The sequence below is a fragment of the Prionailurus viverrinus genome, chromosome E3 (assembly GCF_022837055.1).
Source record: "Prionailurus viverrinus isolate Anna chromosome E3, UM_Priviv_1.0, whole genome shotgun sequence".
NCBI classification, from domain to species: domain Eukaryota; kingdom Metazoa; phylum Chordata; class Mammalia; order Carnivora; family Felidae; genus Prionailurus; species Prionailurus viverrinus.
Genome location: NC_062576.1, coordinates 19,052,912 through 19,077,255, shown reverse-complemented (window position 1 = coordinate 19,077,255; position 24,344 = coordinate 19,052,912). Strand labels below are relative to the sequence as shown.

Sequence of the window (24,344 nt, the reverse complement as noted above, 5' to 3'; positions counted from 1 at the left end):
CCTGGGAAGCTAACTGGCTCCTGTGTTAAATTAGGGCTGTTATGGCCGTAACCTGAGGCGGGGGGAACCAGCCTGATCCACAGGGATGACATATTCAGTAACTTCAACCAAACAGTGTTCGGAATGGAGGGAAATCAAAACCAGTAGTAACAATTTATTGAAGGCTTCATGCTGTGCCAGATCCGTGCTAACTGCCTCGTGTCTGCGATCTCATTGAATCCTCACATCCCGAAGGCGGGTTACCATTGTTATCCCCCCACTTCAAAACTCAGAGACAGACAGCCCACGGTTCACGCAAGGAATCCCTGTTTAATAACGTGATCCTTTTGACAAGATTGAAGGGTTTAACACATTACGGTGAAGATATCACGGATCTTGAAGGAGAGAGACCTACAACATGTCTTAAAACACTAACTTACAGATTCTCACAATCTTTTTGCGTGTTTTTTTCAGATGAGGGAAAGGCCAGTGCAAAAGAAGCTTCAATGAAATGCGTCCAGATGGGAAACACGCCCAGTCTTTATAGCCCAGGACCTATCCCAGCAGATTCTGATTCCGTGAGTCTAGAGTAGGACATGAGCATCTGTGGTTTCTTTCTTTCTTTCTTTCTTAATTTTTTTTAAACATTTATTTATTTTTTGAGAGAAAGAGACACAGCATGAGCAGGAGAGGGGCAGAAAGAGAGGGAGACGCAGCATCAGAAGCAGAGCCCGATCAAGAAACTTGATGCAGAATGGTTTAGCGGCAGAGCTAGGATCAGCTTGACAGAGCCTGGCCCCGAGGTCCATGTTTTAAATCACTATGCTTAGTCTCCAAGAACCTACAAAAAGTGCGAGCCTTAACCCAAAACCTTGGCATTCCCCACCTACATTCCCTAGTGGCCCCAGCTTCAAGGGCATTCTACCCATTCCTTTAACAGTTCGCACTCCCCTGCTCTGCCCCAACACCCTCCTATATCCCCGTTTTGCATTCGGCCTTGTGATCTCAGCTTCAACATTATTGCCTAAATTACAAACTCGAATGGCATGCCGTATTTCTCAGCACTCAACACAAAACCGTAATTGTGTATTTCACGGGGAATTATTTGCTTCCTGTCTTTTCCGACGAGGTGGTGCTGCCATCAGACGCCACGTCAGTCCTATTCATCATGTGTTCCCAATAACTGAATACCCACCAACCATTCAAAAAAGAAGGCTTTGGCACAACGGATACGCTCAATAATTTCTGTGGAACGAATGAATAAATACACTCGAGCCTCGTGCTTCCAGGTGTTTAATACATGTCTCTGCTCACGATACTGCCCTCACTACACCCTCAAGTATCTAGACCCCTGTGGCATAATTGCTCCGGCCTGGGAGGAGAAGGAGGTGGAGGAAGAGGAGGAGGAGGAAGAGGAGGAGCCGCCGCGGCCGCCGCCGCCGCTGTCGCCGCCTCCGCCGCCGCCTCGGCTGGAAGCGACGAACCTCCGCCAGGCCGTCCCCCGCGTCAGCCAGGGCGATGTTCCGGCCCGGGAGGGGGAGGAGGAGGAGCCTCCGCTGCCGCCGCCGTCGCCGCCGCCGCCGCCTACGCTGTCTCCGCCGGCAAGCGATGTATCTGCGCCAGGCAGTCCCCCGACCTCCCCGGCCCGAGCCCCGCGGGCCGCCGCGGCCGCCGCCATGAAGAAACACTTCAAACGCGGCCCCCCGGCTGGTGGCGCCGCTGGAAGTGACCCGGCGGAGAGGGATGGGCTCCGGCCCCGGAGCAGCCGCCATCGCCTCCACTGCTGCCGGCGGCCGGGAAGCAATGTAGTCCCGCCAGGCCGTCCCCCGAGCTGCACAGTCCGAGACCCGCGGGCCGCAGCTGGCGCGGCCGCCGTGAAGAGGCAGTTAAACCGCAGGAAACAGACCGTGGGCAGGTGAGTGAGCCGTGCCGGGCGGGAGCGCGCGGGCCGGAGACCTGGGGTCGGGGTCTGGGCGCGGGCCGGGCCGGGGCGGGCCGGCTGCCCCGCGGGGCCCCGCGCTCCGGCCCGGCCGTCCGCCCGCTCCGCGCCGGGTCCGCTGCGGGCCAGGGACGAGGGCTGCGCCACGCCGCGGCCAGGCGGCCAGCTCGGGCCGCCGCCCGAGCTCCCGGGAACAGTGGGGCGGGCCGGCCTCCCGGGACGCCCGCCGCGTGGGTCCCCGCCGCCCATTGTCCCGGCCCCGCTGAGCGTCGTCCTCTGGGGTCTGGCCCCAAGCTTTCCCCGGGCCTCCCCCCCTCTCCCGGGGCTTTGCCTTGGGCGAAGTGTGCCCGAGGCCTGGCGGGCGCGGTGCTCTGGGGGGCGGCATTCTCAGCCTTTCCGGGTCGCCCGGCCGCTGCCGACCGACCGTCCACCTCCAAGTGCCTGATGGCAGTAAATAAGTAAGGGGCGATCAGAGCCCATCGGAGCCGCTTAGGGAGACTCGGGACTCCCTTGCAGGGACTTTGGAGGGTGTGCCGTCTCCCAACCGTGGCCCCTGTGGACCGGACTGCTCAAGTTCTTCACCTGTAGACATTTGGAACCGGGAGGAAAGAATTGTGGAAAGGCCTTGGGCAAATGGAAAAACAAAAAGAGGTGGGGGGCTTTCCAAACAGCTTTTCTCACTTTGGATTGGGGAGCAAATCCTTGTCCAGGTTTCTCTGGTATGGCTTCAATGCTTGACAGGAAGCGATCGATGATGAAATGACAGAAGAGACCGGAGTTTGTAGTGGTTTTGAGAGCCTCTGGAGGTTGATCATGGTGTGCTGTGTTATCTGGGGTAAATCTTTCAAGGTCTTTCAGGGCAGTGAGCCGTCCTGTCCCCGCTGACTGTTTCCTCCGAGAAGGGGTATGAAAGTGTGACTTTTTCATTGCTTTTTCTTCTTCTTTGTTTTCAACAGTTGAGTAAAAGGGGGCGTTTGGTTTGGCCAGAGCACGTGGGGACACTCCTTTTCTGTGTGTGTCTGAAAACACTTTTACCTCCCCTTGAGCTTTCTATGTTTGCTTTTTACACTTTCGTTCCCCCCCCAACCTTTTGCTCAGTTTTCAATTTCGTTGCTACCCCCACCCTGTTATCTTCGTGTGCGCTTATCCTGTTTCCAGAGTGGATCCCTGTCCCTACAGCCTAGCGGTGCCTACTTTTCTGTCATTTGTAGGAAAATGATAGAAATAACGAGTGCCAAGGGGAAGGCAGACGGAATAGTCGTGGGGCCCAAAGCTTCAAGCAGGCATCTGTGAATGAGTTACAAGATAACTCCTTAGGAGTTGTCTCCTCCTCCCCCCACCCCAGCATTCTCAGTAACATGCATTGTGAAATCAGTATTTAGTGACTATCAAGACCCATCTGTCACATTGTCGTTCTGGCCAGTTTGCACATCTCATGAGGAAAGGGGCGTTTGCTCTTTTTGCACAAAGTTGTGAGACGTTTCAAGCTATCAAGCCACTCAGGGTCTCTTTGGCTCCGGCTTCCTCCGTAGCAGCTTCTCTCTTCGCGCTTCCGAATTACAGCCGTATGTGGCTCCTTTCGGTTGCCAGAGGCCGCCGAACCTTCTTCCCTGTTAGCCTCTGCCTGGAAGTCTCCAAAGCTCCTTTCGCCTCACCTGCCCTATACCTGCCTCCTACTCATTCTTTAGGTGTCCAGGCAAAGGTCACTGCCTCTAAAAGACCTTCTCTGATGCTCCAACGTGGATGGGGAGTCCCTCTCCTGGCCACTTACATACGTCCACATAGCGCCTGCTTTTCTATAATGCAACGCCTGTTTACTTGTTAGTATTCTCCATTAGACTGAACGCCTTGAGAGTCCTTGCCATCTTTCTGTTTCCTTGGCCAGCTCTGCTGTGGCTCCTGTCCTAGGGTCGATTCTCCATAAACATTTGTCAATCCAGCACACATCTAGTTCTTACCAGCTCGCTCCGGTGGTGTGAGCCCAAGAATGGGAACATGAAAGCTGGATAAATAGTGATTCGTGGTAGGATTGTTAATTCTGGCCCTGACCTTTGACTCTGTTTGAAAATCTTTATTGCTAGATGCCAGTGGAAGCAGCAGCTGTTACGGAGCTGTCAGGGGTGTGGCAATTTCTGCTCCCAGAGCCAAAACTGTTTCCTGGGGAAGCTTTGGCTTTACTGCTGTTGATTCCCTCGACAAGTTTGTATTTTTTGCACGTCAAGAATTACGAAGGACTAGGGAGGAAAAACGGAGGCAAGAGAGAGCCTAGAATTGTAATTGTGTGTTATTGGCGTAGGCATCAGGATTGGGATTTGGGGGGTATTTGGGTCAAGAGGAAAGGTAGAAAGCAGAGAAGTTACCTCCCCCCCCCCCACCCCCCGCAGCCAGGAGTGATATTCTGTGTGTGAGTGGCTCGCCCATTGTGTCTGTGATGGATGCATAGAGTTCTGAGTGGTGTCTTGCGAGGAAGTATTCTCTTCCCAACAATGAGGACCTCGTGAGTCACCCCACAGTGAGGTTCTGTGGGATGGACGTGTGGGAGAATTCGTAACGGCTAGAAGAAGTTGAGTTCTCATGATGCAGTGTGTGGACAATGGGTGCATGAATCTGTTTCGGGAGATGGTTTGTGTATCACAGGCGCGAGGATGATGCAGTGGTCTCTTGAGTGGGGTGTCCCAAAGAAGAGAATTAGGATGGCTGATTCATCCGTGCAAGAGACCCTTATTGAGCCCAAATTATGTGCCGTTGTGGAAAGTAGAAAAGAATCCAAGTGAATACAAACGCAGCTTCTGCCCTGAAGGGGCTCCACAGACGTGTGGAAGAGATAGGCAAGCAAAAATGATTATGTACCACGAGGTAAGTCCTTACAGAGGGATGGCTGACACACTAAGTGAAACTCTACTCTTATTGGAAGGAGAGAGGTAACACAACACAACAAACAAAAAAACACAGGAGAAAATTTGACCAGAGGCTTTCCCCTCTATCTTTCAACACTTCTTTCAAACTTCTGTTGTATTGAGTAGGTCCCTTTTTTTTTGTTTGATTAAAAAAAATTTTTTTTTGGTAAATATTTATTTTTGAGTGAGAGGGTAGACAGAACAGGAGCGGGGGAGAGGCAGAGAGAGAGGGAAACACAGAACCCGAAGCAGACTCCAGGCTCCGAGCTGTCAGCACAGAGCCTGACGCGGGCCTCAAACCCACGAACCGAGAGATGGTGACCGGAGCCGAAGTCAGACACTTGACCCAGTGAGCCACCCAGGTGCCGCGTAGGTCTCTTTTGATTGTCAGTCAAGCCACCTCGAGGGGCGCCTGGGTGGCTCGGTTGGCTGAGGATCCGGCTCTTGATTTCAGCTCAGGTCATGATCTCACACTTCCTGGGATGAAGCTGTGTGCCAATGGCGGGGAGCCTGCTTGGGATCTTCTCTGTCTCTGCCCCTTCCCCGCTCCCTGTCTCAATGAGGAAAAAAGAAAAAAAACCACAAAACCAGACCAACTGGAATTGTTATAAGCCAAGCTGAAAATTTGATTGGCTCCTATGTGAGGAAAAGAGTCCAAAAGCAATATAGTTGCAGCCAGGGCTGGCTCCAGGGGTTCCACTCTTTAGGGAAGCTGTGTCGATAAGCAGGAATCGCCCCCCCACCCCGACCCCTCCACCCCCCGGCTTCCAACGTCTTCAGTTCAAGTCCCAGAGGGACAAAGAATACCTTTCACTGTGGCCAGAGCCCCAGGATTGACTCTGAAGGTATCTGATGGGGTCAGTTGCCTTTCCCTGGACATGGCAATGGAGTCAGCCCCACGCAAGCCACAGGGGCCTAGAATGGGAGGGTGCTGAGCCCCCTCCCCCGCAAGATAACCGGGGTGTTCTTACCAGCAGGAGGCAGGAAGTGTGGTCTTTTCTAGTCCTGCTAAAAGGAAAGAAAGAGCTTTTTGGAAATCCCTGACGCAGAGAAGCCAGTAGCTGCGGATGGCAGTTGGCGTGGAGGGTGTGGAGGCAGGGGTGCACCAAGGTGGGGAACTTGCGCATTTGGTTGTGAGGTCGATGAGTCCAGGAGGACAGGGATCTGGGGCCTAATAGCAGAGTTGACTATGCGGGTGAGGCTCTGGAAGGGAGTGTCTCTTTGGGTGTCGGCTTCTGCCAAGATGGAAGCTCTCCCTGGAGGCCTGAATGTTCTCCTAGATAGTAGCCTTTAGATAAGTCAGGGTTGCAAACTCCAAGCCTCAGGGGGCCAGGCTAATAAGAAGAAAATAAGAGCGACTTGGACCAGGTGAGGGCCGTGGGGGACCCGACGGCGCCTGTCTTACCAAAGGGCCAGGTGAGAATATGGGCCCGCTGTCGGGCCCGACCTTTGGAGTTGTTGAGAAAGGCCTCAAATCTGGATTTTCATGAAGATGAGGTGGCATTGAATGCCAATTGAAAACGACCACCAGGACCCTGAGCGGGACTAAACAAAACACATCTGTGGCCAGATTCGGTCTGTGGGTCACCAGTGGGCAGTTGCTTGTGGAAAAGGTTGGGGAGGTGAAGATTCCTGCGCTGATTTTTCTCTTTTTCCTCCTGCGCCCCACCCTCCCATTACTACCTTCTCAGTTCTTGGATGTGTCGACGAGCTCGTCCTTTCCTTTACAGAAACGTTTCAGAGATCCGAGAGTAGCCATCATCAGTACTTCTCTCCTGGTTTGGTTTCCCAAGCGCTGTACCGAACCACCTGGCCTGGTCTCACCTACTGGTGCTTGTTATCATTTCTGGTTTAGAGAGAGGAAAAATGACCTGCCGTTGTCTGCCCGGCCAGCGAGTGGCCGAGGCAGGACTTGGGCCCCGGGGTGTGACTCCGGATCCCGTGTGTTTCCGACTGTAGAGACCGGGCCGGCTGCCCGCCAGGGAAGGGTTCCTGTGGATGAAATGTCTTTGGTGCTTGCTGACTTGCTGGGCTAGATGCTTTTGAGTCAAGTCTCTCACTGCCTTGTCCACAGCAACTCCCAGAGGTGATGTTATGGATTCCTGGTTTAATGATGAGGAAGCGAGGACTCAAAGAGGTCATCGGGCTAGTTAACGAGAGCGCTGCCGTTCATCAGAAACCAGGGTTCTGCCTCCAAAGCAGGGAGAAATCCTCACTTCACCCAGGCAACTCTTTCTTTAAGAAACCCCGTGTTAGAATTCTGTGTGACGACGCTTCCACAGAATCCTGGAAGTTGAGAGTTGGATGTTGCTCTAGTGCAGGGGCTCCCGCCAGGGATGGCCCCCTGGGGGACATTTGGCAATGGCCGGAGACGTTTTTGTTTTTGTCGTGACTTGGCTCGGGCGTGGGGTGCTCCTGGCATCTGGCGACACAGGCCGGGGATGCTGCTGACCAGCCTACACCGCCCAGGACAGCCTCGCCGCACAGAATCATCTGGTCCCAAATGTCAAGAGTGGTGAGGTTGGGAAAGCCTGGTCGAGTCCTTTGAGATGCTGGATATGTGAATCGTGAAAACCCAAGATGGGTGATGTTTGCCTGCAGGGTGAAGATGTGTTCTGTTTGGTCTATTTCTTACGTGTGGAAGTCTTGATGACAATCATTGGGCCATACTGAACACTTGGGAGTTTTCACGTGGAAACCTGGACTTCCAGCTTCTTCTCAAATCTTGCAAGACCTAGCGAAGCCTGGCATCGCGCCCTCGCGACGCGAGTACACGTGGTCGTAGCTGCAGCTGCGTAGGTGCTGTCTCGTCTGGGTGGGGCATCGACCGTCCAGTGTGCCCGGGTCCCTACCTGGCTTGTCCTGCTGTGGTACGTTCCTTGCGGACCCACCCCGCTCACAGGTCTCTATCTACCTTCTCCAGGAGCAGCAGAGTCTCTACCTCGAGAGGTAGCCCGTTCCGTTAGGGGCAATGTGAGTCCGAGGCATCTCTGCCCGTGAGTCCCAGGGGAGTCCTCTGCTGCCACGACGCATCTGTCTCCCTTCCGCGAGACGGCCCTTTCTGTGTTCGGCCTCGCAAACAGTGTCCTCGCTCTATCAGCGGTAACATTCTCCCTCCACCCGCCACCTATTCCACGCCCTGACTTCCTCCGCCTTTTCCAGGGGAGGTGGCTGTGCTTGGTTCGCTTCAGTCTGAGTGGAACCCGTCCAGCCTCTGCATAGAGCAGAGGAGGAAAGGAATGTGTTCTCCCCACGACTTCTGAATCCGAGCTTCCGTGGCCTGGTCATCCACTGTATTACCTACTGTGAAATCAAACAGGGTTGTTTATAGGTGAGTGAAGAAAGCCCGTGGTTCGCTGAACCAAAATGAACCCTAAACAGATGTGCTCACGTGTGGCCTTATGGCGTTGGTTTACACGTGAAGGCAGCATGTTATTCTAAGTGGAAACGATGTCTGTGGTCGTGGTTCCCAGTGTGTCCGCGACAGCCCACTGCCCCCGAGATTGGACATGGGTATATGGTGTAGGGTCCCAGAGTCAGTATGCACACCAGGCAGTCTTGTCGGACTGGAGATGTCTGGCCTTTATGATTCTGTTTCTGTTTCTCAAATGTAGGTAGAGGCCATCGTAATCAATCAAGTGTAGATCCATGTACAAATATTATTACACTCCTCCCTGCCGTGTGTGTCTATTGTCTTAAACGTGGATGTGAAAAGTACAGCAGGCCCACGGTCCTTTTTCCAAAACCCTAGGGACCAGATGAGTTTTGGAATTCAGACGTTTTCAGATTTTATTGTATTTTTTTTTAATTTCTTTTTTTTTTTTTACGTTTATTGATTTTTGAGACAGAGAGAGACAGAGCATGAACGGGGGAGGGTCAGAGAGAGGGAGACACAGAATCCGAAACGGGCTCCAGGATCTGAGCCGTCAGCACAGGGCCCGACGCGGGGCTCGAACTCACGGACCGCGAGATCGTGACCCGAGCCGAAGTGGGACGCTCAACCGACTGAGCCAGCCAGGTGCCCCATAAGTAGCCACTGTTTTCAGTTATAGTTCTATCCGTATAAACCCTGCTACCCTTAAAACACCTGGGATCCCAACAGATTTAAAAGACGGTGAATAGTTTGCTCTTTCTTATAGATTTGGCTAATAGGTTCTGTTCAGCGCCGATTTCAATGTCCTGTCGGCCACCTTTCCCTTGACCTTGAAGGGGACATGTTTTACCTTGTTATGCACAGGGCACCCAAACCCTTCTGCTATCACATGTCATCTTTGCAGGCAGGATCTTAACTTACCCATCTTTCTCCGGGAGCACAGGTATGACATCCTACCGTGAGGACATTTGTTGGACACGTTTGTTGAGGACATACAAGTCTCCAATCTTTCCGTATTTTGGGGGTTCTGGAGGCAACATATTCCTTGTTGTTGATTTTACTTCAGCCCATTTATGCTGTTACTTGTAAAGCAGACCACATTGAGTGGGCCTCCACCCAAACAAAGCGGTTGGAGAATACTCTCCTCCCATAGAGACAAATGTACGTGTATGTCTTCCTTTGGCCACAGCCTCCAAACCCACCAATGTCTACCCTGGTCACAAGTAACCACTGTTTTGGGGTGCCTTGGTGGCTCGGTCAGTGTAAGCATCTGACTTTGGCTCAGGTTGTGATCTCGTGCCTTGTGATCTTGTGGCTCGTGACCTCTCAGCTCTGGAGTTCAAGCCCCGCCTGTGTCAGCGCAGAACCTGCTTCAGGTCCCCCCTCCCTCTCTCTCTCTCTCTCTCTCTCTCTCTCTCTCTCTGCCCCTCCCCCATTTTCACTCTCAAACAAGAAAAATAAACATCAAAAAATTATTGCAAAAAAAAAAGTAGCCACTGTTTTTTTAAATTAAAAAGTATTTTTATTAACATTTATTTTTAAGAGACAGAGACAGAGCATGGGCGGGGAAGGGGCAGAGAGAGCAAGAGAGAGAGGGAGACACAGGATCTGAAGCAGGCTCCAGGCTTCCAGCTGTCTGCACAGAGCCCGACGCGGGGCTCAAACTCACAAACTGCGAGATCATGACCTGAGCCCAAGTTGGACGCTCAACCGACGGAGCCACCCAGGCGTCGCTAAATTTTTTGTTACGTTTATTCATTTTTGAAAGACAGCACAAGCAGGGGTGGGGCAGAGAGAGAGGGGGACACAGAATCCGAAGTAGGCTCCAGGCTCCGAGCCTTCACCACAGATCCCAGCGCGGAGCTAAAACTCAGGAACCGCGAGATCACGAACCGCCGCCCCCTCCCACCGGTGCACGGCCTAGCCGGGGCCCGGGAGTCGGGACCCGCGGTGGCGCCGGGACGCGGGGCTCTGCGCGCTCTGCGGAGTGGCTCGGGTTGCTGTGGGGGGAGGAGGTGGGTGGGCGGAGGGGACTCAGGCGGCGGGGCCAGGCCGCGCCCGAGCCCGGCGCTCCTCTGCCAGCCCGGCCCCGCGCGGCCCCCGGCGGGCAGCGCCGCTGGAAGTGACACGGCGAGGGCTGGGCTCCGGCCCGGGAGCAGCAGCCCCCGACGTCGCCACAGACGCCGCTCAGCCGCCCTAGCAGCCACAGCCGCAGTAGTAGCCGCACCCGGCGCAGCTGCCACCGCCACAGACGCCACTCAGCCGCCGTAGCAGCCGCAACCGCCGCCGCCGCTGAGCCGCCGCAGCCGCCGCAGTAGCAGCCGCAGCCGCCGCCGCCGCTCAGGCGCCGCAGCAGCCGCAGTAGTAGCCGCAGTGACCGCCACCGCCGAGGCTGCCGTTCAGCCGCCGCAGTAGCAGCCGCAGGAGGCGCAGCCGCTGCTGCCGTAGCAGCAGCCACAGCAGCAGGCGCAGCCGGCGCCGACGCAGCAGCCGCAGGAGCAGCAACAGGCACAGCCCCCGCCGCCGCAGCAGCCGCAGTAGTAGCCGCAGCCAGTGCAGCCGCAGTCGCAGCCGCCGCCGCCGCTCCGCCCCCACAGCAGCCGCAGTAGCAGCCGCAGCCAGCACAGCCGCCGCCGCCGCTCAGCCGCCGAAGCAGCCGCAGTAGTAGCTGCAGCCAGCGCAACTGCCGCCGGCGCCGCCGCAGTCGCCGCGGCATCCGCCGCTCAACCCTAACCCTAACCCTAACCCGCTCAGCCCCTGCAGCAGCCGCAGTAACGGCCGCCGCCGCCTCAACCCGGAAGCGTTGTAGCCGCTCCAGGCCCGAGCCCCGCGGCCGCCGCTGCCGCTGCCCTTGAACCGCAAGAAGCAGCTCGCCAAGCAGACCGTGGGCAGGTGAGTGAGCCGTGCCGGGCCGGCCGGGAGCACGCGGGCCGGGGACCAGGGGTCGGGGTCGTGGCCCGCGCCAGGGCGGGCCCGCTGCCCCGCAGGGCCCCGTGCTTGGGCTGGCTGCCCGCTCCGCGCCGTGTCCGCTTCGGGGCAGGGACCAGGCCTGCGCCACGCCGCGGCCAGGCGTCCAGCTCGGGGCCGCCGCCCGAGTCCCCGGGAACGGCGGGGCGGCCGGCCTCCCGGGACGCCCCCCGCGCGGGTCCCCGCCGCCCATTGTCCCGGCCCTGCTGAGCGTCGTCCTCTGGGGTCTGGCCCCAAGCTTTCCCCGGGCCTCCCCCCCTCTCCCGGGGCTTTGCCTTGGGTGAAAACTCGGCTAAATGGTGTGCCCGAGGCCGGGCGGGCGCGGTGCTCTGGGGGGCGGCATTCTCAGCCTTTCCGGGTCGCCCGGCCGCTGCCCACCGACTGTCCACCTCCAAGTGCCTGATGGCAGTAAATAAGGAAGGGGTGATCAGAGCCCATCGGAGCCGCTTAGGGAGACTCGGGACTCCCTTGGAGGGACTTTGGAGGGTGTGCCGTCTCCCAACCGTGGCCCCTGTGGACCGGACTGCTCAAGTTCTTGACCTGTAGACATTTGGAACCGGGAGGAAAGAATTGTGGAAAGGCCTTGGGCAAATGGAAAAACAAAAAGGGGGGGGGCTTTCCAAACAGCTTTTCTCACTTTGGTATGGGGAGCAAATCCTTGTCCAGGTTTTCTGGTATGGCTTCAATGCTTGACAGGAAACGATCGATGATGAAATGACAGAAGAGACCGGAGTTTGTAGTGGTTTTGAGAGCCTCTGGAGGTTGATCATGGTGTGCTGTGTTATCTGGGGTAAATCTTTCAAGGTCTTTCAGGGCAGTGAGCCGTCCTGTCCCCGTTGACTGTTTCTTCCGAGAAGGGGTATGAAAGTGTGACTTTTTCATCGCTTTTTCTTCTTCTTTGTTTTCAACAGTTGAGTAAAAGGGGGCGTTTGGTTTGGCCAGAGCACGTGGGGACACTCCTTTTCTGTGTGTGTCTGAAAACACTTTTACTTCCCCTTGAGGTTTCTATGTTTGCTTTTTACACTTTCGTTCACCAACCCCCCCCCCCCCCCCAACGTTTTGCTTAGTTTTGTTCAATTTCGTTGTTCAACTCCAAGCCTCAGGGGGCCAGGCTATAGACCAGCTCAGGTCATGATCTCCTGGTTCTTGAGTTGGAGCCCTGCGTTGGGCTCTGCACATACAATGCTAAGCCTGCTTGGGATTCTCTCTCTCTGCATTCCCCCCACTCACGCACTCTCACTCTCAAAATAAATTAATAAACCTAACCCCCCCCCAAAGAAAAAACAATTGCATTTGCAACAGCATCAAAAGATAAAATACTAATTACATTTAACTAAAAAAGAGATTCAAAACTTGTACACTAAAACTATAAAACATTATTGAAGGAAATGAAACAAGATTTAAATAAACAGACTCCTGGATTGGAAGACGATGTTGTTAAGATGGCAGCACTTCTCCCATTGATCTACAGATTCAATGAAATCCTGATCAAAACCACAGCTGGCTTCTTTGCAGAAACTGACAGGCTGATGCTAAAATTCATATGGGAATTTATGGAACCCAAAATAGCCAAAGCAGATCTTATAAGAGAAGGACAGAGTTGGAGAACTCACCCTTCCTGACTTAAAAACTTCTTGGAAAGCTACAGTAATCGAGATAGTGTGGTATTAGTGTAAGGAAAGACATGTTGATTAATGGGATAGAATTGAAAATCTAGAAATGTACCATCATATTTATAGCCAATTGATTTTCAACAAAGGCATCCAGACAACCCAATGGGAGAAAGAACAGTCTTTTCAACAGTGTGGGGACAACTGGATATTGCATGCAAAAGAATGAAGTTGAACTTCTACCTCACACCATAGGTAAAAATGAACTCAAAATGGACCAAAGACCTAAATGTTAAGTGCTAACACTATTAAATTCTTAGAAGAAAGCATAGATGTAAATCTCTGTGGCCTTGACACCAAAAACACAGCAGAAGGAAAAAAACAGGTAATTGACATTATCAAAATTTAAAAATTTTGGGCTTTGGGGTGCCTGGCTGGCTCAGTCAGTTAAGCATTTCTTGATTTCGGTTCAGGTCATGATCCCACAGTTCGTGAGATCAAGCCCCACGTCGGGCTCTATGCTGACAGCATGGAGCCTGCTTGGGATTCTCTCCCTCTGTCTCTGCTCCTGCCCCCACTCATGCACTCTCTCTCTCACTCTCTCTCAAAATAAGTAAACATTAAAAAACGTTTGTGCTTTAAAGGACATAGTTGAAAAGTGAAAAGACAACCCATAGAATGGGGGATAATTTTTGCAAATCATATTTCTGACAAGAAACTTGTACTAATATAGATACAGAACTCTTACAACTCAAAAACACAAAAACAAATAACTCAATTTAAGAATGGGCAAAGGGGAGGCTCCTGGGTGGCACAGTCGGTTAAGCGTCCGACTTGAGCCAGGTCACGATCTCGCAGTCCGTGAGTTCGAGCCCCGCGTCGGGCTCTGGGCTGATGGCTCAGAGCCTGGAGCCTGTTTCCGATTCTGTGTCTCCCTCTCTCTCTGCCCCTAGCCCGTTCATGCTCTGTCTCTCTCTGTCCCAAAAATAAACGGTGAAAAAAAATTTTTTTTTGAAATAAAAAAAAAAAAGAATGGGCAAAAGGGATGCCTGGGTGGCTCAGTCAGTTAAACGTCCAACTTTGGCTCAGGTCGTGATTTCACGGTTTGTGGGCTCAAGCCCCACATCTGTCTCTGTGCTAACAGCTCAAAGCCTGGACCCTGCTTTAGCTTCTGTGTCTCTCTCTATCTCTGTCTCTCTCTCTCTCTCTCTGACTCTCTCAAAAATAAATAAAACATTTTTTAAAAAATGGAAAAAGTGGGCAAAAAACTCAGTCTAAGAAGATACACCCATGGCCAATAAACATGTGAAAAGATGTCGACATTGTTAGTCATCAGGGAAATGCAAATCCAACCCTCAACAGGATACCACTTTACACTTCCTAGAATGGCTACAATAAAAAACGCAGATGATAACAAGCATTGGAGAGGATAGGAGAAATAGGAATGTGATGCGCTGTTGGTAGAAATGTAAAAGGGTGCAGCCACTTAGGAAGACAGCCTGGAAGTTCCTCAAAAAGTTAAACATCCAGTAATTTCACTCACAGGTATATACCCCCAAAGAATGAAAAACAGGTGTTCAAACAAAAACTTGTACGTGAATGTTTGTAGCAGCATTATTCATCATAGAAAAAAAGGAAAAAACTGCAACGTCCAGCGAATGGATGAAGAAATGTGCTGTACTCATCCAATGGAATAACTGGGAGTAAAAGAAACGAAGGGCCGATGTGTGCTACAACACGGACGAACTGTGAGAACATGTAAGTGGGCGGAGCTCATCTTGAACGACCACCTGATGTGTGTATCATTCCACGTATATGAAATGTCCAGAAGAGGTCAATCCGTGGAAACAGAAAAGAGATCAGTGGGTGCCTAGGGCTGTGGGCAGAAGTGGGATGGAGGAGGGGCAAGCGGGGTTGGGGGAGGTGGGGAGGAAATAAGGAGTTCTCCTGAGAGGATATAGAGTTTCTTGTTGGAGTGATGCCAACACCCTGAAATAGATTGTGGGGATAGTTGCTCAACTCTGCAGATATACTAAGAACTAGGTACATTTTAAATTGGTCAATTATATGGTATGTGAATTCTAGTTTCCATAAAGCTGTTGTAAAAATAACAGTGGTGAGTCACTGATACCAGTGAAAATTAGAGTTGGCTAAGTAATTGTTAGTGTGGTCGTTGCACCTATAACAATTGAGAAAACTATGTGTTGGGAAAAAATAGATTCTTTGTGCAACGATTCTCAACATTTTGACAATCTTACTTTGTCTCCTAGCACATATTTGAACACCTTTGATCATCTGGGACCGTATAAATTCTTTTACATATCTAGAATACATATTTAGCATTCTTTTCAGCTGTCCACAGATGAGGAGGAAAAACGCACTCTTCTTGTGACTCTCTCCTTTACTCTCACACAACGACCACACTCACAACACTTCTAACACCAGATGTGTCGTGTTCCCCTCCCGCCCCCTGGTACCAAGCAATTCTCCATGATACCAGCTGGGTATCTTACAATTCAATTCAATTCCGACCCTAACAGGAGTAGCACAGAACCCATAGGTTAAGGGCCCGGTCCCACGAGACTGCCCCCCACTTCAGATGCCATTTCCAAGTGGTAGGTCCTCAGATTACCCACATTTTATGTTGACCTGGTTGCTAGTCAGAGGTTCCCATGACCACCACCACCCCCGTTTTGAATTCGGTTACTTGCTAGAACAGCTCACAGGACTGAGAGAAACACTGATTTACATTGACAAAGATGATGTGTGGTAGAGCGTACAGAGGACTGTCCAGATGAAGAGATACATGGGGCAAGTTCTGGGAGGGTTCACCAACCCTGTTCACCAGCACGGAAGTTCTCCAAACCCTGTGCCATTGGATTTTTATGGAGACTTCATCACGTTGGCATGAACAACTATTGACTCGTTTTCATCCCTCTTTCCTCTGTGGAGAATGGTCGGAGGGGCAAGGCACAGAGAGAGGTGGTAGGGCTGAAAATCCCCAGCTTCTAATCACGGTCTCTCTAGTAACCAGCCCCCATCCAGGGGCCACCCATTAGCCCATCCAGAGTTTTCTCATTAGAACAAAAGGCACTGCTATCACCCAGGAAATTCCGGGGAATTTAGGAACTGTGTCAGGAACTGGGATCAAATCTCAAATATTGGAACAAAAGAAGCTCTTAGTGCTCTGATGGGTTAGGAAATTACAAGGCTTTTGGGAGTTGTGTGCAGGAACTGGGGGCAGAGACCAATGAACGTATTTTCTATAATTTCATAACAATACTGCTAATGGATTATTTCTCACTGAAGATGGGAATTGTCTTGTTTACATGCTGAATTCGATTATGACTCAGAAATGCTTTCAGATGCAAGTAACAAGAAACCCAACCACAGTGGTTTATACAAACACGAGGCTACCTTTTTCTTCATATGAGAAATCTGTGAGTAGGCAGCTGCTGACATTGGTTTAGATGCTCAACAATGTCAAGGCAAATGTTTCTGGCATTCTCTTGGCCTTTCTCAACATTAGCACTCAAGACAGGAAGAAGGAGGAAGAAGACCAGGCAGCACCAACATCAGAAAAACAAAAGCTTAAAAAAGAAAAAGAAAAAAGCAAAAAAAAAAAAAAAAAAAAGCTTTCCTAGGAACCTCACCAACTTCCACTTACATCTGGGTCACATGGCCTCCTCTGGCTGGAAAGTGGATGATAACAGGAGGGTCAGGGATGAGAAGGGGTGGCAGGACATCAACTGACAATATCTGCTAGGATTCCAAAGTCTATGACAAATTCTGGTATATAGCAGGAGGTGTCTCCACAGTCTTTTATAAGTATCTGTTGAATGCATATGATAGAATGTTTATTCACAAATACTCAGTCCTCCTCCCTTGGGAGGTTAAGACATCCATGCTGTGTGGAACCTTGGCATCTGAACTTCCTTCGGCCAATGAAATGAACACAGAAGTGGCTTTAAGAGCCAGGTTCTCTTTTCTTTGCCCCTGTGATCATGGAAGCAGTTGTCAAAGTGGAGCCTCTATCCTCTCCAGTCCTTAAATGGACATGATGAGAAGAACACCCAGCTTACCCATGGTAGTTAAGGCACTGAGAATATTTAGTTGTTCATTGCAGCTTAACCTAACCCATCCTGACTGATCCAATGTACATACACAGGCAAAGAAATCCACAACCAATCCCCAAATGAAAATTTTACAAACTCGATTTCCTGATCCCATTAATAGCAAGACTGTGCCTAAATGAAGATAAATGATAGCCATCTGGAAGTTAAACAAAATAAAAAATAGCTTCTCTGTCAAAATGGAAATCAATACTGAAAAGACAGACTAGACATTTAAGATGATGAGACCACTGTATACAAATACATACGGGGATGGGACTAAAGTTATTCTTAGTAAAAATTCCTCATCTAAAGCTGATACTGCTAACATAAATACGCTTAAAACGTTGGAAGATTGAGAATAATTGGATGAAGAATTCAAACTAAGCTAGAAAATGAACAGCAAAATAAAAAGTGGTGGAAGAAATTAATAAAGATACGAGCCTCCATTAATCACAAAGCAAAAAGTCTGTGGAATTGATGAATCAAATCAAGGACCAGAACTTTGGAAGGATAAATCAAGCAGACAAGTCTCTGGGAAATAGGATTCCCCTCAAAGCAGGTAGAAAGAGATACTCAATGTAAGGCGTGAGAAACAGACAATATAAATCGGTACACACTTTCTGGTGGGCGGATTGACACAACTGTCAGAATGTAAAATGTGCGTACCTTGAAAATTTGATGAATACATAAGTGTTGGGTTGAACTGACTGAGGTTCTCAAATGTCGAAGTCTCATGGAGAAATACTACTTTTTTGTAAGAAGTTTGAAACCCCAGACTTGGCGAACAGGGGATAAATGGAACTCCCCTCTCCAGAAGCCTTCGGAGAGGGATGTGTCTCAGTCATTGTCCTTGGCCCCACGATTCTATTGAATCGGTCCTATACAAAGGACATGGTCCTAGGTAGCCAACGTCCCCTCTTCTCCTTCTGGAAAATTGTCCTGGATTGTTCTGGGCTCTAACAGCCAAAACCATCCCCAGGCTCCCAGAGCATCCCCAGACTCAAGGGGTGTTCACAGTGATGCCTCCTCCACTCACCGGACTGTCTTTATCTGATGCCTCCAGGGAAGCTCCTTGAGTCCACTTGTCCCTTCTCATGCTGTGAAGCAGGGCCTTTTTGAACTCAGGTTCACATCCCCTCCTCCTCCATCATGTTGCCCTAGGCTTAAATCAGCGCTTCTGGCTGGAAGGCTGGGGCTCATTCTGAGCTCTGGATCTCACTCTGCCTTTAGCATCGCCGTCTCCCATTGGAAGATTTCTTTATGCCCAGAATCCTAGGATGCAAAGTGCAGATACGTCCAGGCTTCTGGCCTAGAGTAGACTCTGGCCGTTGGCATTCGTGGCCAGAAATGAATGCCTGTTCATTCATTTATGCATGTTTACATTGATTTATGAACTCTAGTCACTCAAAAAAATATGTCTTTGCACACCTAATTAGTGCTGGACATTTTTCTAGGCACTGACGATTCAGCAGTGAAAACAACAGAGGAAGATCCTTGCCCTCCTAGAGCTAAGATCCCAGTCAGGTGGATCAACAGTAAACAAAATCAGTAGGTGAACTAAAGTGTGTGTCAGTAGTAAAGTCTATGGAGAAAAAGAAGACAGAGATGGAGGCTAGGGAGTATGTAAGGGGTAGAGGCCCCATTGAATGATGACATTTGGGTAAAGGTATGAGGGAGTGAACCCCGCAGGTTTCCAGGAGAGTTCTGTTCCAGTAGAGGGGATGGCAAGTGAAAAGCCCTAAAGAGGAAGCGTGTGAAGAATATCTGAGGTAGGAGGTCAGTAGTGCTGGAGCTGAACAAGCAAAGGGTGAGCGCTAAGAGGCGACGTTAGAGGGAACAGTGGGGGTGGAGGCTGTGGTCAGAACCCTGGCTTTCCTGTAAGTGAGCTGGGAGCCACTGGAGGGTCCTCAGATGGAGAGGGACATGAAAGACCTCTTGCTGCTGTGCTGGAAGCAGACTGTAGTGAAGCTGGGATAAACACGGGTCAGTCAAGAGGCTTCTGGAATGATCTGGTGACAGGGGAGGGTGGTGGGCACCCGGGGGATGGCACGGAGGTGACACCATAGGCAGTGAGAAGGGGTTGTGAGAAGAAAGGTAACTGGAGTGGCTCCAACACCAGCCTTTAACACGCAGAGCCTGCACCCCGTCTAGGAATCCCAACAGGGTGACATGGTCTCTGGTAACTCCTGTTCAGCCGCCTTCTTCCTCTCTGAGGACCTGCATGTGATCATGTCCGAAAGCTTGTTCCCCAGAACTCTGTGATTCTCCCTCCAGAGGGCTCTGTTCCTCGCTGTCGGATGGAAAATGACTAGGATGAGAACACCAAGTGAGCATGGGCTCATCTGAATTCTGCCTCAGCCCCCTTGCTCTCTTCAGTGACAGGAAGAAAACACCATGTAAGCTGCTCAGTGAAAACACAATAGTTCATTAGGGCTGAGAGAGTTAGACAAGTCAACAATTAAATGTTCTATTATGATCAGTCTTTAGCCATTTAAGCGTCAGTTCAAGAAGGAATCATTAGAAAGGTCTGATAGAAATGAAAATAGAAGTAGGGTAGTTTTGTGTTACATTTCAACCACGGCCTCGGCCTTGCAGACTAAAGTCGGGTTGACCACGGCAGAGAAAGGCTCCCAGCCACAAGGGGACTTACACAGACAGGACGGAGGTGGAAGACAGGCATGTCTACCAACTGGCTGGGGTGGAAGCAGGAACCTTTCAGCTCAGACGGTTTCATCCTGCACAACAGGAGCTTTTTCATTTTATTTTTCATGTCTGAGAAGCAACGTGAGAATTCTGCCTGGGAGGCAGGCAGGAGAGGCAGCTTACAAGAAGCTTCTGGATGTCTTGTGAGATGCTGGATTGTAGAATAAATATGTCTCATAAAATCCCCCTGGTTACCCAGCTTGGAGGATTTGGAAATACCATTAGACTGTTTCTTGAAGGAATTGCTTCACTGAAACTGGAAAAATACCTGCTCAGGACACCACAATCCCAGCAGAGGACTTTGGAATAAAGATACTATTCATCACTGAGGTCTGAGTCTTTGCAGCCAAGGCGCCGGCACATCCTTCTGGGGCTATAGAGAGGCAAGCCCAGGTCACCTCTTCCTTGGGTCCTCTCGATGTCTTGTTCCTCTCAAGGAGTTCCCGTCTCTTGTCCAGAATGTCCAGAATCCCAGGGGACTTCCAGAGTAGAGGGTGCTCCAGAGCCCAGGTTGCCCATTAGAGGAGTCCTGCACTGGGCAGAAATGACCAGCCCCTAGTACTGCCATACTTCTCAGTCTTGGCCAAGGACCAACCCACACAAAGCGTTACCTTGGTTCAAATCTAAGTACCTGGGAGGAGCTGCCAGATGGAGGCTGTCAGTGATTCATATTCTTGCCACGGCAGTTTGCTTCTTCTGAAGGGGAACTTGAGCGCTGTGTCTCTGGGTGTTCCACGAGCCCCGAAATCAAGCAGTAAATGTGAGAGAAGAGGCCAGGGAGGAAGAATTGCTTACCCTGGAGTAGGACCTTGGCCTGCCTCTAAAATGGGCCACACGGTTTAGATTTGGGACAAAAGCCTTTCGGTACAAAGTGTGATTTTGCCTAGAGTATTCTTTCTCTTGAGAACGCATGGTGACATTTAGCAGATGAATGAGAAGCCAGAGACCCTGGCTACTGAAACTGGAAAAATACCTGCTCAGGACACCACAATCCCAGCAGAGGACTTTGGAATAAAGATACTATTCATCACTGAGGTCTGAGTCTTTGCAGCCAAGGCGCCGGCACATCCTTCTGGGGCTATAGAGAGGCAAGCCCAGGTCACCTCTTCCTTGGGTCCTCTCGATGTCTTGTTCCTCTCAAGGAGTTCCCGTCTCTTGTCCAGAATGTCCAGAATCCCAGGGGACTTCCAGAGTAGAGGGTGCTCCAGAGCCCAGGTTGCCCATTAGAGGAGTCCTGCACTGGGCAGAAATGACCAGCCCCTAGTACTGCCATACTTCTCAGTCTTGGCCAAGGACCAACCCACACAAAGCGTTACCTTGGTTCAAATCTAAGTACCTGGGAGGAGCTGCCAGATGGAGGCTGTCAGTGATTCATATTCTTGCCACGGCAGTTTGCTTCTTCTGAAGGGGAACTTGAGCGCTGTGTCTCTGGGTGTTCCACGAGCCCCGAAATCAAGCAGTAAATGTGAGAGAAGAGGCCAGGGAGGAAGAATTGCTTACCCTGGAGTAGGACCTTGGCCTGCCTCTAAAATGGGCCACACGGTTTAGATTTGGGACAAAAGCCTTTCGGTACAAAGTGTGATTTTGCCTAGAGTATTCTTTCTCTTGAGAACGCATGGTGACATTTAGCAGATGAATGAGAAGCCAGAGACCCTGGCTTCTGGCCAGACTCAGCGTGGCTACTCCGTTTGAGGTGAATCAAATTCATTTTTTCCCCCCATCGGCAAACTTTTAGTTATAGTTTGGCTTCCCATGTGGCTTTCTCTACAGTAAAGATGGTGCTGGCCATTGGGCTTGAATGAACAATTGTATTTCTCATTGTAAATGAATGCTTTGAAATTACACCTTCCATGCCAGCCTTTACTTCGGTTAAGTCCACCTCAGAAATGGGTCCGACGTCAGAGTCTGGGCAGTATTTCAGCCCAATAAACTGAGAACTGTATTGTGAACAGAAAAAGCAAATGCCACCCTAGAAGGCTTTTGGGAACTTAAGAAGGCCACCTTCCTTAGAAATTCCCCGAACCCGTCAAGCTCTTCTTTGGACCTTCTGTATTACAAATGTTTGAGAAGGTTCTTTGGGTGGATGACAATCAACAGATCCTGTAAAGTGTAAAAGGCCCCATCGTTCCTCAACATCTGTGTTACCATGAGGTCAGTGCAGAGGTCAGTGCGGTGAGTCCAGGGTACAGGTGGGTACACTGGGGGTAGAGAAAAAGACAACTCTGGAAGGAGCACAGGTTAGCATGAAACTTATTTCTGTGCTGAGGTCCAAGACAGTCGTCATGTGTGGAAAGCCCCATCAGAAACATCGTGACCATGAAGTTTTCGCCCACGTGCAATGACCAGAAGAGCTGTTAATGATGAAGATTAACCAAAACAGCATCCTCAAGTACAGCAAAAGCTATGATTCACCAGATATTTGGGACAACAGACCAAGTTGCAAATAGATTTGTTTTATCTTGGAAAAGGGGAGATTTAAAGAATTTGATAGCATTTCTAAAATTTATTTTTTTTTTTCATTTCAACATCTTTCTTTATTCCTTCCTTCCTTCCTTCCTTCCTTCCTTCCTTTCTTTCTTTCTTAGACAGATCGTGAGTAGAGGATAGGCAGAGAGAGAGAAGGAGACACAGAATCCAAAGCAGGCTTCAGGCTCTGGGCTGTCAGCACAGAGCCTGATGTGGGGCTCAAACCCATCCCCATTGAGATCATGAGCTGAGCCGAAGTCAGACGCTCAGCTGACGGCCACCCATGTGTCCTGATAGCATTTTTTTTTAATGAGGAGCGTTCCTTTGAAAATCCTATTTCTAGCTTCTCTTCTAATCTAGGGCTTGGGCAGCATCTGTCTTCTTGAAATGGGGCCTAGGGCTTCATTCACGGGGGGCCACCCAGCCTGCTGCCCTTGTTTATATCCCCAGTCTGGCTGGTTCCTTCTGCATTTATAACTCTCTGTTTCACAGAGAACAGAGCAGCAGGACTTCCCAGAGGACAGAAGTGGGTGTCTTCCTGTGTCTTCCCCGGGTCCTCACAGCCTAGGATAGATCCCAGGTACTGACTTGTGGATGGCCAACCTGGAGCCTCAGGTCAACAGGGTCCTTACACCCTAAGGGGGAGCAGAGCAGTGCTTGCAGTGCCATGACCCAAGCCAGGGGCCACACAAGGCCACAGGAGGTGGCACCTTCCTGAGGAGTAGAGTGACCCCACCAGCTTTGCAGAACGTTCCATCATCTTGCTAGGCATGAAGAGGCTGGCGACTGGTACGTGTGGCTCTGAGGCGGGGGAATGGATGAAGGTGCACGTGCGGTCGGCGTGTGGAGGCCCTTTCCCTGGGTGGTCTCGGGTGAGTGGTGTGCGTGCCGAGGGAGAGGGGCTTTGTATCTGCTGGCATCAGAGCAAGTACGTACATCATGTGTGTGTGACTGTGACAGATGAGGAGCCTATGTCTTGAACAGAGGGCATGAAATGTGTGTACAGCATCTGAATAAATGTGCTTAATGGTTATCATCACACAGCTCTTTTATCAGCATATTGTTTGTTTAATTGATAGCAGTTCTCCCTCCTCCAGGATAATTCATTCGGGTTTCACATTGAGAACAGAACTCAACCGTCCATCCTCACTTCACAGGGTGTTTGAGACTGATCTCCTGGTCCTGGTTTGCCTGTCTGGTTAGTTGGTTAGCTAGCTAGCTGAGCGGTCATACTTTTAAGTATCCCGAGTGGGTTCCTGTCATTTCTGAGCCACATCTTTGGCTTGTTGTGTGACGTCACCAAATCCCTGTTCTCTGTGTCAGCTCATTGCTGCAGAATGCTTTCTTCCCTTCTTTCTTTTTTTCAATGTTAATGAGTTTAAGTTACTTCAGAATGTATGAGATTCTTCTCTCCCTCGTGTTGGATATTTGAGGGGATGCAAGTAAACCGAACATTTATCAGTCCTCTGTTCTCTTAATTGAACAGGGGCCGACTGCTGCGAGGCTTGGTATTCTGCCCAAAGATGTCCCTGAACATCCACAGCAGTTCACGGGGAGCTCATGCCAGCCTTTAGGCAGCTTCCTATTTCAGAAATGATTTGTGATTCATAATGAACAAAAGGTTGCTCTTCAGGTGACCTGTCAGGGTAAGCCTGATTCGGGGATGGGATCCATAGGAACCTGTCCTCCATGTTCTGAGGGGTAGTAGAGATCGGTGGGGCTGTTATGCCCAGAATTCGTGATCCCCAAAGACCACTAGGGAGCCGAGTCCGATGCAAAAGCAAAGAGCCTTTATTCGAGCTAGCTCGAGCTCAATCCCCTACCTGCACCGACGCAGCGGTGAGATACCAGGGAAAGAGAGCGAGTTTCAAAAGGACAAAGGTTTTATTGGGACCTGGGGGCAGTTGGTGAGGTAATGGCTATGGCCTCAGCCGATTGGCTGGTGAGGGGTCCTGGGGAAGGGTCCGGCAGGTGAGGGAGGGTTTACTCAAGGGGAGGAGGTGTGGTCAAGGTGAAGGACACAGAAGAAGATGGAGTCCAGGGGAGGAGGTGTGGTCAAGGTGAAGGACACAGAACAAGATGGTGTCGGCTGGCGTAGGCCCGCCCTTTCATTCCCCCCTTGCCATGTAGGTTACGGACCCAATCATGGGACCGGCTGCATTTATGGTGACAAGGAGAACAGAGTCTGGAGGTTTACGCAAAGTTCTGGGAAGGAAGTGTCCCTGGGGTGGCTCTGGGAGGTCTGATTAAGTATTGTCCCCGAGCTGGTGTCTGTGATCTGCCAGGTGATGTTTT

General features: G+C 50.8%; 2 protein-coding genes across 13 annotated transcripts in view; both read left to right on the top strand.

Annotated features, from left to right (window-relative positions):
- Positions 1 to 24,344, top strand: part of LOC125154806 (uncharacterized) — a 520,558-nt gene that overhangs the window by 49,238 nt on the left and 446,976 nt on the right. The window lies entirely within an intron of this gene.
- LOC125154813 (arp2/3 complex-activating protein rickA-like) overlaps positions 631 to 24,344 on the top strand; it is a 109,690-nt gene continuing 85,976 nt past the window's right edge. For 9 of the 12 annotated variants that reach the window (XM_047839490.1, XM_047839487.1, XM_047839485.1 and 6 more), the window contains exons 1-2: positions 635 to 1,894; positions 10,943 to 11,080. In XM_047839490.1, coding sequence (XP_047695446.1) covers positions 1,236 to 1,894; positions 10,943 to 10,997 — 714 coding nt within the window. In that variant the 5' untranslated portion in view covers positions 635 to 1,235 and the 3' untranslated portion in view covers positions 10,998 to 11,080. The other 3 variants (XM_047839483.1, XM_047839494.1, XM_047839495.1) reach the window with 3 other exon arrangements.